The 15,382-nt window shown below is 39.6% G+C and overlaps 2 protein-coding genes across 2 annotated transcripts in view; one reads left to right on the forward strand and one right to left on the reverse strand.

The window, feature by feature from the left end:
- The window catches only part of LOC134749601 (phospholipid phosphatase 3-like), a 462,302-nt gene that overhangs the window by 172,174 nt on the left and 274,746 nt on the right, over nucleotides 1-15,382 (forward strand). The window lies entirely within an intron of this gene.
- LOC134749634 (nose resistant to fluoxetine protein 6-like) lies at nucleotides 727-10,761 on the reverse strand. Its single transcript, XM_063684651.1, has 13 exons — nucleotides 10,695-10,761; nucleotides 10,112-10,272; nucleotides 9,753-9,952; nucleotides 9,174-9,319; nucleotides 7,860-7,974; nucleotides 6,767-6,854; nucleotides 6,056-6,222; nucleotides 4,778-4,963; nucleotides 4,129-4,302; nucleotides 3,237-3,390; nucleotides 2,058-2,244; nucleotides 1,330-1,472; nucleotides 727-888 (listed from the first exon to the last, which is right to left on the reverse strand). The coding sequence occupies exons 1-13, from the start codon at nucleotides 10,759-10,761 to the stop codon at nucleotides 727-729; spliced, it is 1,950 nt and encodes a 649-aa protein (XP_063540721.1).

Consider the following 15,382-nt stretch of genomic DNA (forward strand, 5'->3'; position numbering starts at 1 on the left):
CTGGCATGAGGAAGAAGCGTAAATCATCTATAATTCATATTTTCCAGAAGCCAATTCGATAATTTCACTTTTCCTGGCGCCGGCCGTTGCCGGTCGTATTTCTATTCTGTTTGATGGCGCATAATTTTCACGCCTTGGACACTCATTTTATAACTCTACGTAATTTCTGGCTTGCGGGAATATTTTATCACCAATTTATCTATATGTCCAATAGTGCCATAGCTTATTGGCAGTTGCAAAGGATTTTCCATTGAACTAGTATTACTAACGTATAGAACCGACACAGAGAACCAGTATTTTGCGCCATGTTTCTGCCGTTTTGGCATCAAACCATAGAAGCGGAGCGTGAATCTCGCGACCTAAACGCGTAAGCGCCATGAATTTTTGCGGAACTTACGACGTTTTGGTCGCGTGGTACAGGTTGTGATTGCGACAATTTCATTATTTCGTATGTCGTCTCGTCGTGTCGTCTATATATAGTAATAATAACAGCTTTGCTGAATGAAGCTGTTGATTTTTAGGGTCCCGTTTTCACCCTTTGGGTACGAAACCCTAATAATCAGCAGCTAGATGCAGCTAGCAGCTCCATAATTTTAACGAGGTTGAAGTTTCGGGCTTTGTTGCTTAAGAAATTATCCATAGATTAGTTTTTTGCATCCTAAGATTTATTGCACTGAAACTATTCAAATCACCAAGTTCATAATCCAGTACAGATTTGTCCAACCGTTACACCTTAGTAGTCTCTTCTGTTGTCTCTGCATGTATCAGTTCCCTCCTGGTTGGGACGAATATGTTCTTGACTACAGTAGTTAGGGGAGCTTCCACTGTCAGCCACAGGATTGCTGCTCCGGCGAGGGACAGGAAAGCTGTTGCTGCTAGGATCATTACCTGTGAAATAATAGTGGTATTCTAAGCCAAGTAAATTGTAGATAGATAGGATCGGGAAAAGATTCAATACAATACAACTATTTATTATTGCATTGTACACCAATAAAAAAAGAAAAAGTACACACGAATCAGCCATTTTAACTGGTAGACAATAGACAGTTATCGCTAAAGAGCGATTTCTTTCAGTCTTTGGGTAGTGGAGAAAAGGCAAAAAAAAAGATCAGAAACGTTAAGGTTCCGATATCAACAAGGCAACTGAAGGTACAAATGATAGATCCTCATAGAAGAGTATCTACTTCAGTGGAGACTTTGAAGTTTGAATAGGGATTAGGAACTTTAAAGGTTGGTTCGCAAGATGGGCCGATGACATCGCTAAAGATCGGAAGGAACTGGATGCAAACCCCAGACAAAGGTAACTGGTGTTGATAACCCTATAAGTACCAGGTAAATGTCAGATGCGAAGGTCGGGACCCTCTGTGTACCGATCAAACCACGTTGAATGATCGTGTGTATCAGGAACGCGTTGTACGAGACTCGTGCTATCCAGGTGAAGCCTCGCCATTCTAGAAGACCTCGAATTATGTCTGAAATCAATCAATCATATGTACACTTGTCCCAATGTTTCCATAAGGCGCACTGGGACAATGCACATATGGGCTCCAGAGGCATACACGTTACACGTTAGAGTGAGAAATTTGTAGAAGTTGCATTACATACATATATGATATCGGTGATGATGTTCTGATTCATTTTCATTTCATTTATTTATTTCTATAACAATAATATGTGTTAGATTTAAAAGATGGAGTGGATATTTTGGACAAATTGACGATTTATGATTGATTGTTTTTCAACAGCAGGTAAGATAACTCCTCGTGTTACTTATACGCAATCATTGAATAAGTATTCCTAAGTATGACATTGTACATTGAATATTTTACATTGTAAACCAAGAGATTGAGCAGGTACGTTATTTATTGAACACTAGATGACCCGGCGAACTTACCCTCTTTTTAAAAATTTACCCTCCCACAGAAACTGGACCAGCCAAAATGTATGAAACAGCCTAATTTTTTTTGCCTAACGTGTCCATAACATGTCCTCTTGTGCAATAAGAGAACCCCTGTACCTAGTAATAGGACATTTGTAGGTTGGTGATTACAACATACCTTCTGCCTTAAAGATGCACCCCATTAGAATCACAACCATAACCAGCTGCACGGCGGGCTTCCTCAGAACGGCGAAGAGGATCTTGGTCGTCATCGTCGGCTCGTACCCATCCGTGTAGAGGAAGGTGCTGGATAATACGCAGAGGAAGCCGAACGGGACGATCAGCCAGACAACCCAGCGGTGTCTCTGAAATTATTATATCTATCATCATCTTCCTCGCGTTTTCCCGGCATTTTGCCACGGCCCACGGGAGCCTGGGGTCCGCTTGGCAACTAATCCCGAGAATTGGCAATAGGCGCTAGTTTTTACGAAAGCGACTGCCATCTGACCTTCCAACCCAGAGAGTAAACTAGACGTTAATGGGATTAGTCCGGTTTCTTCACGACGTTTTCACCGAAAAGCGAAAATTTTTCGTTTCGTATAAAACTCATTGGTACGAGCCCCAGCGCTTCAAGTTATTGTATCTATCAGGCGCAAGAATGTTTCCAGGAAACTAGTACAGTGAGTGCCCCAACTTAACCCTTTAGTCCGTAGCGGCAACATAGTTGCCATCATATGTGGTATTTTCTATAAAAAGAGACCTTATTGTCGATGGCGCTTACGCCATTATAAACGATGCTCCGATATAAATACGTCTAAGTCTCTCTGGCGCACTATAACATAATCTAGGAGGTGCCAGTGCCTGGATCGTGGGTGCATCCATGTGGTTTTAAACTTGTCTGGCAACCGAAAGCACGTGTTCGTTAGGCAAAGCCCAAATTCGGCACAAAGAGTGAGAAGATCCAATCCGTTGTTATTACATTTCCCAACTCCATGACGCCCGAGGACTCCTTCCCACGAACTATATTCGGTGCCAACACGAGCATTGAAGTCACCAAGCAGAGCGATTTTGTCGGAAGGTGGAATACTTTCAAGGACACCACGAAGTTCTTGATAAAACCTGACCTTCTCTTCATCTGGGGATGGCAGCGTGGGCGCGTAAACACTGATCAGATGGATAAACTTTTTAGATGTTAGTTGAAGTCGCAACGTCATTATTCTGTCACTAATGCCTTTTGGGAAATCTGACAGAGATCTTGCCAGTTGGTTACGTATAGCAAATCCAACTCCACTTGCCGCTTTTTCTCCTTGTGGTTTCCCGCTCCCACATATATTATATGATATAACAGTAGGTATACCTTGAACTTCTCAGAGAAGGCCTTCTCGTTCTTGAGCCAGCGGAAGGCCAGGAGGCCACCAGCGAGGCCGACGACGTAGGTGGACAGGTTGGTGTGTGCACTGACGTACATTGTGCGGAACGTGTCGTAATTCTTGTATATGGTACGGAACATCCTGGAGAAAGGTGCAAACATTAGTCTAGTTTTTATAAAATCTATCTAGGTGCCTAAATCAACTGAAATACTAGTCTAGGGTGGTCTAGTGGTCAGGACGTTAGCCCAAGACGCGGGTTCGATTCCCGCCTCGGCCAACGGTGGACTTGGTAACTTTTTCTTTAGTGTATGTTAAATATAAAAACACAAATCAAACGATATTCCATTAATTTGATTTGTTCCCTAGTTTGTTACCTAAATCAACTCAACGAAGACGAAGACACAGAAAAAGTATGTCTATCGTCTGTCAGTGCACGACTCCTCTTTCTTAGGGTAGAATGCACTAAACCATCTGTCACCGTTAAGGATGACTCACGTTAGACCGGGCCGTGACCGAGCCGGAGCTTCCGACGCTTACTTTTCTATGACATGACTGGTGATCACGTGATGCTTTCCATAGAAAACGAAGCGCCGGAAGCTCCGGCCCGGTCACGGCCCGGTCTAACGTGAGTCATCCTTTAAGTGTCCGCCAAATTTTATTGTATTTCATAATGCCATGTTGAGTGACGTTGATCAGTCTTTCAATTGTGGTTGGTGCGACCGGCATTTAGTCAGTCCCTGAAATGTTGAGGATTATAAGCTCATTAACGATTTTTCTCCAGCCTTCACACATTCAATTGCCTTCACAAGTAGTTGAAAGATTTCCATGCTATGTAATATAAGCACAATATACCATTGTAAAAGAAAAGGTACAACTCACTCGGGAGACTGATAAGTCACTGCATCGAAGTTCTGGAAGTACGTGTGCGCAGCGGGTATCACTAGCGAGGCGACGGCCAGCGCACCAATCACTAACACCTGCGAACGTGAACGACGGCATACCACGCAAACTAGTAATCCCAGAGCGAAGAGTTGCGTATCCGCTGCTAGGTACCTGCACCATAAAAACACTTAAGTATAGCTTCCACGCGCTACGCAGCTCATAGAGGAGGTGTTCAGGTAGAAGTGGTAAAACTTACTACAAAACAATTCAAATTCACGTAGCGTGCCCGAAGAGGCCTCACGCGAGGCCCCACTTGGGGCGCGAGGCCGTAGGCGACGGCCCATTTCGTCCTGCACGCCTAGCTACGCCACTGGTCCAAATTATGTTAACAACCGTTAAGTTATAGAATTTGTAGATACCATAAGATATTGGGAGCAGATGATGTTGATGTATATAAAGCCCTTAATTCCTTTCTATTTCTCTGCTGTTCTACCTGGTCCTACCCCACCATGCGTAAAGGTCCTGAAAGCTATTAGAAAACCAGTTTGACTTTGGAATTTGTTAGACGAGATTATGCTAAACAGCTGAACGCCTTCCAATGGCTGGTATGGCGGTAATATGTAGGGGCACTGTTTTAGACACTCACCAGCCCTGCGGTAAACACTGCGAGTCATCATATATATAATTGTTGATGTACAGCAGATGCGCCCACCAGTACTGACTGCAGGCCTCCGCCTCACCCGTGACCACGATGTCCCACTGCGGCCCGTCGCCGATGTGACGGTTCAAGGTCATGATAGTGAACATCACGAGAGCTAGGCACGGAGTTAATCTGTCGGCAAATAGAAAATGGTCAGAATTTTCTAGAAAAAATCTTTTTGGTGGATTTGAAGGCATAAATTTTGGTCACTTTTTCTGCTACTATTAAATATTACTATTAGAAGACTGTCGTGTCAGCTGGGAAAAGGTCTACCCCGAATTTCTCAACTGATCTCTATCCTGTGCTGTGTTTGGCCACTCCTTCAAGAAGTTCATCCCGCCATCACCGGCGCAATCATCGGCAGGAAATATAATCTCTCAATACCTAGTTTCAATCCAAATCCAGTGAGGCTCATTTGTTTTTGTTACTTGTTCGCTCATACAAGATACAAAATCAGGAGCATTTATTTCTCTTTCACCAGAGTATAGCTTTACGAATGATATCGCTATTACTATTTTAATGTATATTGTTAGCGTTGGGTGTTGTCTTACTATTTTAATCACTTCGGAGGTCGATTTTGGATCCAATATTACTACATAGCTGGGCTTAAACAAATTACAGTGTCATATCAAAAATCTGCTTCATAGAAGAAAGAAGAAGAAGAAAGAAAATACTTTTATTTAACGCCACAACAGATTACATATATGAAAAAAAAAGGAAACATACAGACAAAAAACATTGGACGCTAAAATAGGACCCCACTCAGCATAATGCCGCGGTAATCCGCGGCGCTGGTGTTTAGTGGACTTAAAACTATTAGCATCCTCAGATAAATCTAAAAAGCTCCGAAATAAAACTATGAAAACGTATTATATCACGAATATTAAATTTATAATACATCCCGACGTTTCGAACCCTTTACAGAGTTCGTGGTCAACGGGTGACTCCCACAGCCTCCCACACACAGCGGCAGACAGCGGAAATCACCCGTTGACTACGAACGCTGTAAAGGGTTCGAAACGTCGGGATGTATTATAAATTCAATATACGCGATATAATCCGTTTTCATAGTTTTATTTCATCGCGGTAACCTAAGAAAGAAAGAGTCCCGATTAAACGCTCTAGTGAATTCCACTAGGTAGTAATTTTGTACGTGCCAAAAACATAACCCGATATCAGCTATCAATCAACCGTACTCAACGAAATCTAGTTAACTGTGCGTACCTTAGATACCGCAACAGCATGCCCTTAGGCCAGTCCCACAACGTAATCTTCCGCTTTTCCGCCTGCAGCTCCACGTTGAAGGCCACCAGGAAACCAGACATCATCAAGAACGTGTACGTCGTGACGGGACCTTGGATGAGGATGTTCTTTTTAATGTCGTCGTACGCCTGCAATCATACAGCCGGATTAGGGGTCATCCATTAATTACATCACACGTTTAGGGGGGGGGGGGTCAAGAAAATGTGACATGTTGCCTTCTCACAACATGGAGGGAGGAGTCACAAATTTTTTTTCATTATTTAAATTATTTTATTCGCTGTACAGTTAGTCCGCGTCCGCGAGCAGGCGGCCGGCTCCGCCCGTTCGGTGGGAATCGTAAATTATAGTACCACTTACACTTTGTAACTTCAAAGTAGCTGCAAAGTTGGACGGACTCTAGGAAGGTGCTAGTTTTTCGTGAACGTTGGTACACTCGGACAGACGAATTTATAGTCCGACAAGAAATTGTAGAACATTCTTTTTGAGGGCGCCACTTCCTAACGTAACTGTCACATTTTTGGCATAAACTGCTTAAACATGGCAACAAGTTAGTATGGGAATTTATTAGTTCCATTTTATTTAATTTCTAATTTATGTCGCACTATAATGTAGATAAATATGTAATTGTTATATTATGTTTAAGAGTGTATAGAAAACAATAAAATATCTCACCGTTTCGAAATAAAGAGGGTTCTTAAGGTAAGAGAAGCCAACTGCTAGCGCAGTATGGGTCGAAAACACGCCGAATATCGTCAAGGACCTGTCAACGGATAGATATATTAAATAAAAGCCTGTTTAGTCTAGTCACACGCAGTTCTGACTTTGGTTTTGGTACCACGAGGTTTATTTTAGAGATAAGAAAAACTACATTAATTCATTGAACAATCCGGACATCGAACCTGGTGAAACGTGTATAAAAAGTCGTTGTAATTTGAAAACAAATACTTTTAAGGATGACTCACGTTAGACCGGGCCGTGTCCGGGCCGGAGCTTCCGGCGCTTCGTTTTCTATGGAAAGCATCACGTGATCACCTGTCATGTCATAGAAAAGTATGCGCCGGAAGCTCCGGCCCGGACACGGCCCGGTCTAACGTGAGTCATCCTTTAATCTGAACAACTGGACAAGAACATAAAGAAACGATTTCTATGATCACTGAAAACTGTCCGAATCTTTTCATTTCGTTTACCAAAATGATGCCAGTGAACGACATGTAGAATGATAATTTTTTTCAGATAATCCATAATTGACTGAGATTCTTGTTACAAATTAAGCTTTTTAATAGGAAATACATAGAAAGCATCCTCTTCCTGGCGTTGTCGGCTTTTTGTCTGCAATTTTGAGTGCAATACCATTGGAAAGGAAACAGGGCTACCTATATAACCGCGAAAATCGAAGTTCGCAAATTGCGGGCATCTTTCTCTGTCACTCTAATTACGACTTCATTGGAGTAGAAGAGAAAGATCCCCGCAATTTGCGAATTTCGGTTTTTGCGGTAGGCCCCCAGGCTATATGACTATACGGCGTATCTCACTCCGCGCCGCGTGGCCTGCCCCAAAATTGGTGTCGCAATGAAATATGTCTAACTAAAGCAAGTAAACACTGCATCGCAGCTGGTTGCAGTAACAATGACAAAAATGCCACACGTAACACGTAATCCAATAAGTCCAATCGGCAATATTTAGGCATGTTCGGTATACCTAAATAGGGGGTTTGTTATACAGTAAACCTGTACGTAGTACTATTATCTATTCTGTGGTGCTGTACCTCATTGCATCGATGGCTTTCAGCCTCCGCAATCTGTGGTCGGAGCCTCCGCTGCTTGGTGTTGTCAGTCTGCGCCAGTTTCTTCTTAACGAGAACGCCAGCAAGTAGGAGTTCCCTGAAAGCATTAATGTGTTTTAAAGGTGCAGATCCAAGTTTCACTTCAGTGACAATTGTCACCTGTGCCAATTCGCCATACTTTGCTGGTTCAAGTACTATTACCTGGGTACCGTCGTTACTTATCCGGAAGTTATCGAAACGAATTTGTCATTGTCAGTACCGGTATCGTGGTGGCGTTTTTGTCACTTATCACATCATGCGTCACTTTCACACTTACGTACTTGTTAGAGCGTGACAGGTATGGTGACAAATGATAGTCAGCCGTCCATCTTAGCCCCGCAGGTGTCAATTGTCAGCGTAGTGAAATAGGCCACAGATGTGCAATTTTCGGAAACTACGAAAATCTTGAAAAAACCCCTAAAGTTTCGTTCTAGATACAAAAAGTTAAGAAGTTTTCGAAACTTTTCCACATGAAAATTTTACAATTTTAAAACACTCGGTCGTGGTTCTAAGAAAAAGAATGACTTCAGTCCCAAGAGTAACAAGTATAATTTATTGTACAACATTGTAAATATAATTGACTTTTTTCATTCGAAGTCCAAAATAAATAGTTTGGGTAATTTTTTTTTGTTTACTTTTAGGTATTCCTATTGGGTTAAAATATTGGTCTCTTATAGAATAGTATTAGAACTATTAGATATCGTGTTTAGTGAGTTTAAGCGCCAGTTGCACCAACCATACTTAACAGACTGATCAACATCACTCAACCGAGTACTATGAAAATTCCTTACAATAATATTTAGCGAACGCTTTAACGGTGACAGACGGTTTCGTGCAACCGACCCTAATTTTGTCTAGAAATCGTCTTGAAATCGATTTTCGCTCATGTCATCTCGGATATGGGTATATTTAGTATGATGTCTTAAACATGAATATATGAGATGACAACGAAAATGGTGAGGGTAGTTACGTGAACAAGACTAAGTAGTGAAAATGTTATAGTATGTTACATATTTGTTATCTACTCACAAAGCCCTTTCATTTGGTTCCCCACATGTTATGTAATATGTTTAAAAGAAAAAAGGAAAAAACTTGGTACTGCCGACTTTATGACGTCACAGTAACTACTCCCACCATTTTCACGCATGTCATTTGCGAGCAGGACATCAAACTGAATGCATTGATACCATATTCACCCATATCCGAGATGACATAAACGAAAAGAAACCTGTTCCGCCGCCCTAATAATTGGCCCACCTGGAGTTTTCCCTTTAAGCTCGTCGTGAAAAGTCCCCAGTACATTGAGTATTATTAAAGCTATATAAACTGCTGCCATTACATAATCTCCGATGATAAAATATGTTTTTGCTCCATGTTTCTTGCACGATGATATATTTGACAGTCTGAAATAAAACTTTATTAAAGTAAGGTGTATTTTTTGAGTTAGACCGGCAAACTCTTGACCAACTTTGACAGAACAAAGTATGGAAGAGTCGTAAACGTCTTATTTCTATGGAACTATAATGACACTTTTATACTTTGTTCTGTCAAAACCGGTGCAGAATTAGCTTAGACGAACCTCAATTTTTTACATTTTAATTATTTAAGGATTCATGCAAACATGTATATTTCTCGCCGTTTTTAGTTAGGTGCCAATTAATAAAATCTAGCTATAAGTAGTCGTCTTGAAACAAATCAGCGATATAGAATTTGCAAAGGCGTTTAACAAGAAAATGCATGTGATTTTTGATAGACTTTGGTCTCACCAAATGACAAGCCCCTTATTCAGCCTAATAATTAAGTATGAGAAGAGATACAAACAAAAGATTATATTACCTAGCGTTCAGCTTGTATTTACGCCACATGGAAGCATTAACGCATTCCTCAAGGATCAACTTTAGGTCCTCTTCTATTTCCAAGTTTCTGTTCTTTATAAAGTCCTTACAAGTTGTTGTAACGCATAGAGCCCTGTGTACTTGTGTGTAGTTGAAATGTTTTCTCTTATATTCTGAGTACTCCTGTGAATAAGAGTTTCGTTAAAGTGTTTTTTGTTAACAACGTTCGTTTAAAAAGAAAAATATATTATAGTCTAACCGTAGATACTACTGCACTTAATTTTTTAGCATCAATCAATGTTTAAATAATTCAATCCAAATAAAGTTATGTACATCTTATCATCATCGTTCCTTCTATCATGTCATTTTTATGTAACTTACCCTAATGGTCCTCATGAGTTCGGGGTTATCCCCGGGGTACAGGTCGGCGTCCACCAGGCAGTACAGGCCGCCCGGCTCGGCCAGACACGGGTCGTAATCGTCCATTTGGTACAAATCCGGCATCTTGTAGTATTCTGTTACTGGAATAAGATAAAATTAAGATTTTATTAAGATAAGTGCATTCCCGTTGCCAGGGAGGTTTTGGGATTATACTGAGCAACTTTTACTACGGGACCAACCCCGAAATCGCGAAAAAAAGTTTGGCTGGTCCATTTTTGACTTCGTTTCGTAAAACCTCCCTGGCAACGGGAATGCACTTATTTTTTTGCCACCGGAGCCTTCCGCGGGCTGTCCAGTAGGTACAGACGCAACGCATTTTATTTCCTGTTGCGGCTTTTTTTTCGCCATTTTTCTGTGCATATTTTTGACCATTTGTACATAGAAAAGGAAACTCTTATGCCTGCAAATCTTCAGAAAATTCGCGTTTGTACGGTAGACAAAATCATGGAATGCTCCCACCGTGTATACTACTTACGGATAAAAACTAGAAATAATTACTTACAATTTAGGGAATAAATGATACCCGAACATTGATGAACTAAAAATAGTAAAATTGCTAACTTCTTCATTATGCCCTAAAAAATAAACTATAAATAAATAACAAAAAAAGACAACCGTTGAGCCTGGTCGTTGGCGACAGTGTCGTAAAATAATGTGTTGGGAAAAATACATCAATAACTAAGGAACTGTTTGTTTTTTATTAGGGTTCAACTGAGCTTACTAAAAAAAAAATATAAAAAAAAAAAATAGTATACCCAGAGAGTAATTCCTATCGCCTATCGATATAATCTAAAACCATGAAGTGTCGCATTTGCTCTAAAATCCGAACATAATTTAAATTTCGAAATTTTTAATTTGTGATAGGTAGGTATACACTATCACGGTATAATATCATGGTGGTACTAGTCGCGCCGCGATTCACGCGCATAGTCTAGAGGGGGCTTCAGGTAAATATCTCCGTCGAACTTACGGAGGCGGCTTCTAAAATTACTGCGATAAGGAGAACTGCAACGTAAGCGAAAAATCCTGCGTAAAAATCTTAGAGATCGAGGTTTTGGTTCCGACATTTTCCTCCTCCACTACTTAACCAATCGTAACGAAATTTTTTGAACAGAATGAGAAGGAAATGTATCTGTGGCTGACCGTTTTGAATTTGCATTTATTGATGTTGCCGATTTAGCTTGCTAGGTGTTTGTGTACGGCGCATTTATTTGACCGTTTTTACCGCTTTTTAAAGTAACCTAGTTCTTTTAAAAACAAGAATAGGTATTAAAAAAAGCAAAACGGTACTACGGTACGGTACTGGTATGCTAATATTGAACTCATATAAAAAAATAGGGTCAAAATCCAGACAGGAAAATGTCGAGAACATTTGTATGGAAAATAGAAACACTAATTAGAGCAGATCCCAACTGGGGAGATACCTCCACCTTAAAGAAAACCGCAGCCAAATAACACTAGACCCTACTAATAGTGTTGTGTTCCTGCCGGTGAGTAAGGTTGCCAGAGCTCGAGGGAGAGGAGTGTTAGGGTCGGCAACGCGCATGTAACTCCTCTGGAGTTGCAGGCGTACATAGGCTACGGAGACTGCTTAACATCAGGCGGGCCGTATGCTTGTTTGCCACCGACGTAGTATAAAAAAAAATTAATATGTTTCCTTAAATGATGATGTGATATCGTTTTCATATATTATTTAAAAACTGTTGGAGAACAATTACCCAGTGGGGAGTGAAGGATATTAAAAACATTCTAAGATATCAAAAGAATGAACCCTTGCAAGTTGCAACGCTGCTGCGAGTACTATATTTCATTACCTACCTCATGTCTTAAAATACCTATGTAAATGCACATTTTAAATCTGTAAACATGTTTAAAATGCAAATCAGTTCATTGAAATGACGGTGCTCAGACATTATTCGTTTCGTGTTTTCATTTGATTTACCTTTTATTTTTTGAAAAATCCTTGATAATTTTACAGCAGTTTTATAACATAGTTATATTTCTACTTACATTTATATTTATTCAAATTACCCCTTATAATAATAACAATAAATCCATTTATTCAAAACAACATAGGTCCAACACAATCATATAAGAATAAGAATAAGAATAATTTTATTGAGAATAATTAGAAAGTGGCATGCACAAAAGGGTGTCCGGTAAGCCCCAAACTAGGCTGAGCCTGTATGTTGGGACTCACCAAAATATCACAATGTAAAAAGCAGAATTAAAAATAAAATAATAAACAGTATAGAAATTTTGAAATTTCTGACGTTTATAAAAAGAAAATAACCATATCAAAAATCAGAATAAAACATTTAAAATATAAACTATTACTAAAAGTATATAATTTACTTAAAATTAAAATAAAATTATAAAATTATTGTAAAATCATTGTCCAATAAGTTAAAATAATATAAATAAGTTAAAAATAATAAAAATGTCAAGAATTTCAAATTAGGCACAATCAAGGGAATTCATTAAAAAACAAAACGTTACTAATAAAATCTAAATTAAAATAAAATAAAAACTAATAATGCTATATAATATATGTACCTTACTTTACAATATTATTTATATGCATGATTTATGATTTTAGAGTCACTATATTTTAACGAATGCATTATTTTGTATTTAATACTGCGTTTTTGCTATTTATATTGATACTACCAAAAGCAATTAGCAAAACAACTGACCACAAACTATCCCTACTAACCAACTAGGGAACAAATCAAATCATTATATGAAATATTTTTTTATTTGTTTTTTTGTGAAGTGTTGTTGTTTTTTGTGGAATGAAAATTCTGCGAAACATTACATTCTATTACACAATTTTCTGCAAAACAAGGTACAACCGCATAGCTGTGGTTGGTGGTTGCTATACAAACTGTCAAAACATTTTTACATAATGTAAATATCCAGAGAGGAAAATGAGGACCACGTTTGCACTGTTTGCAGGGGCGTAGCTAGAGGATATGGCGCCCGGAGCAGTCACCAAATTTGCACCCCCTGACGACTGACAAAAGTTTCCCTGCTGCTGCCTTTTGCCCGCGCCCTCCCTTGGATGGCGCCCGGGGCACTTGCCCCCGCTGCCCCCCCCCCCCTTCCCCCCTAGTTACGCCACTGCACGCTTGTATGAAAAGGCGATTTCGCGCGACCGCGGTCTATCCTCTTAAGGTCCGGGGAAAACATAGGATAGTTAGTATTAATTATCATCATCCCACGCAGATGAAGTCGCCGACACCGGCACAAACCAGAGGGCTTAGCACGGTAGCATTTTTATCGCCTGTGTAAGTGCGAAAGTGACAGGCATAGTGACAGGTGATAAAAATGCAACCATGTTGACACTGCAGGCAGAAGCCGAAGCCAGTTACTAATCTAATATTATGTTGTTCATCATCATCTCCCTCGCGTTTTCCCGGCATTTTGCCACGGCTCATGGGAGCCTAGAACCGCTTGGTAACTATATAATCCTAAGAATTGGCATATGCGCTAGTTTTTACGAGAGTGACTGACATCTAACCTCCAGAGGTTAAACTAGGCCTGATTGGGATTAGTCTGGTTTTCTCACGATGTTTTCCTGCACCGAAAAGCGACTGCTAAAATATCAAATGATATTTCGTACATAAATAAGTTCCGAAAAACTCATTGGTTATGACTAGAATAGAATAAGTTTATTTGCAGAAAAGTATCTGTCTTAGTGTATATACAGTGTCACCTTTTCCAGTTGTATGCAACAGCATGCAAATGCATTTTTTAACGCCGTCTACCGCCTACCTAATAGGTATTATGTTGTTATTACCTGTTATACCGAGAGATATCGACATATAGATTTTAAATCCTCATTTTTGTCAACACAAATTATTAACATTCACCTTTTTAGGGTTCCGTACCTCATAAGGAAAAAACGGAACCCTTATAGGATCCCTCGTGCGTCTGTCTGTCTGTCCGTCTGTCACAGCCTATTTTCTCCGAAACTACTGTACCAATTAAGTTGAAATTTGGTATACATATGTAAGTTTGTGACCCAAAGACGGACATGTAACGTAAACAAATGAATTGTAAACACGGGGGCCACTTTCGGGGGGTAAATGAGAAAATAAAAAAATAAACATTTTCAAACTATATCGTGTTACATATCAAATGAAAGAGCTCATAAATATATATTTTTTATAATTTTAGGATAAACAGTTTAGAAGTTATTCAAGAAAATAGGCAAAAAATGACCAATCCCCCCCCCCCTTTATTTCCGAAACTACTGGGTCTAAAATTTTGAAAAAAATACACAAAATAGATCTTTATCTATAGATTACAGGAAAATCTATTAGAAATGTGCAGTCAAGCGTGAGTCGGACTTAATTACTTAGTTTTTGATCCGACCCCTACGGGTTTTTTAAAGACATTTCACTCACGTTTCACATAAAAATACATTGTTTAAATTGTGTAATGTACGGAACCCTTGGAACGCGAGTCCGACTCGCACTTGGCCGGTTTTTTGAGTACCTTTTTTGGAAGTTAAATTATGTGGAAATCTAATAAAAAAAGCCTTTCACTTATCACATCTCCCACAACACTTTATCACGCTGCGTACAAAATGGCCTCGAAGAATTTACCTTCCAATAATCACTTTCCAAAGTAATAGAATACTAATATTTAATTGGAAGAACGTGTAAAATAATACTATTTACATATAAATTGTTGTTTTTGACGTCCGGTCTGGCCTAATGGGTTAGTGACCCTATGAAGCCGATGGTCCTGGGTTCGAATCCCGGTAAGGGCATTTATTTGTGTGATGAGCACAGATATTTGTTCCTCAGTCATGGATGTTTTCTATGTATGTATGTTTTTTATGTATATATGTATTTAAGTATAGACGCGTGACGTTATTAGTTGACAAAATTAAAATGCAGACATGGATGTAAGTAAAGGGAGGTAGATATGGTACCAGGCGCTCCATCGTGGGCCATCAAATATAGGTTCCGGAACCTATATTGAGTAAGTCGTACGGCTGACGCCAATGTGTCAAGATTGTCTATAAATATTGCCTGCATTTTAGTTTTGTTAACTATGAACGTCACGCGTCTATTATTAATGAAAGGTCATTGAATGCAAGGAAATTTAGTAGATGATTGTGACAATCTTGACACATTGGCGTCAGCCGCACGACTTACTCAATATAGGTTCCGTAAC

This window comes from Cydia strobilella, chromosome 18 (genome assembly GCF_947568885.1).
Source record: "Cydia strobilella chromosome 18, ilCydStro3.1, whole genome shotgun sequence".
NCBI classification, from domain to species: Eukaryota; Metazoa; Arthropoda; class Insecta; order Lepidoptera; family Tortricidae; genus Cydia; species Cydia strobilella.

Coding starts and splice junctions, on each gene's coding strand:
- LOC134749634 (XM_063684651.1), bottom strand. CDS start 10,761: ATGAAGAAGTTAGCAATTTTACTATTTTTAGTTCATCAATGTTCGGGT. Junction 6,855..7,859: donor AAAGCCATCGATGCAATGAG/GTACAGCACCAC, acceptor ATCCGTTGACAG/GTCCTTGACGATATTCGGCG. Junction 4,964..6,055: donor ATGCTGTTGCGGTATCTAAG/GTACGCACAGTT, acceptor ATTTGCCGACAG/ATTAACTCCGTGCCTAGCTC.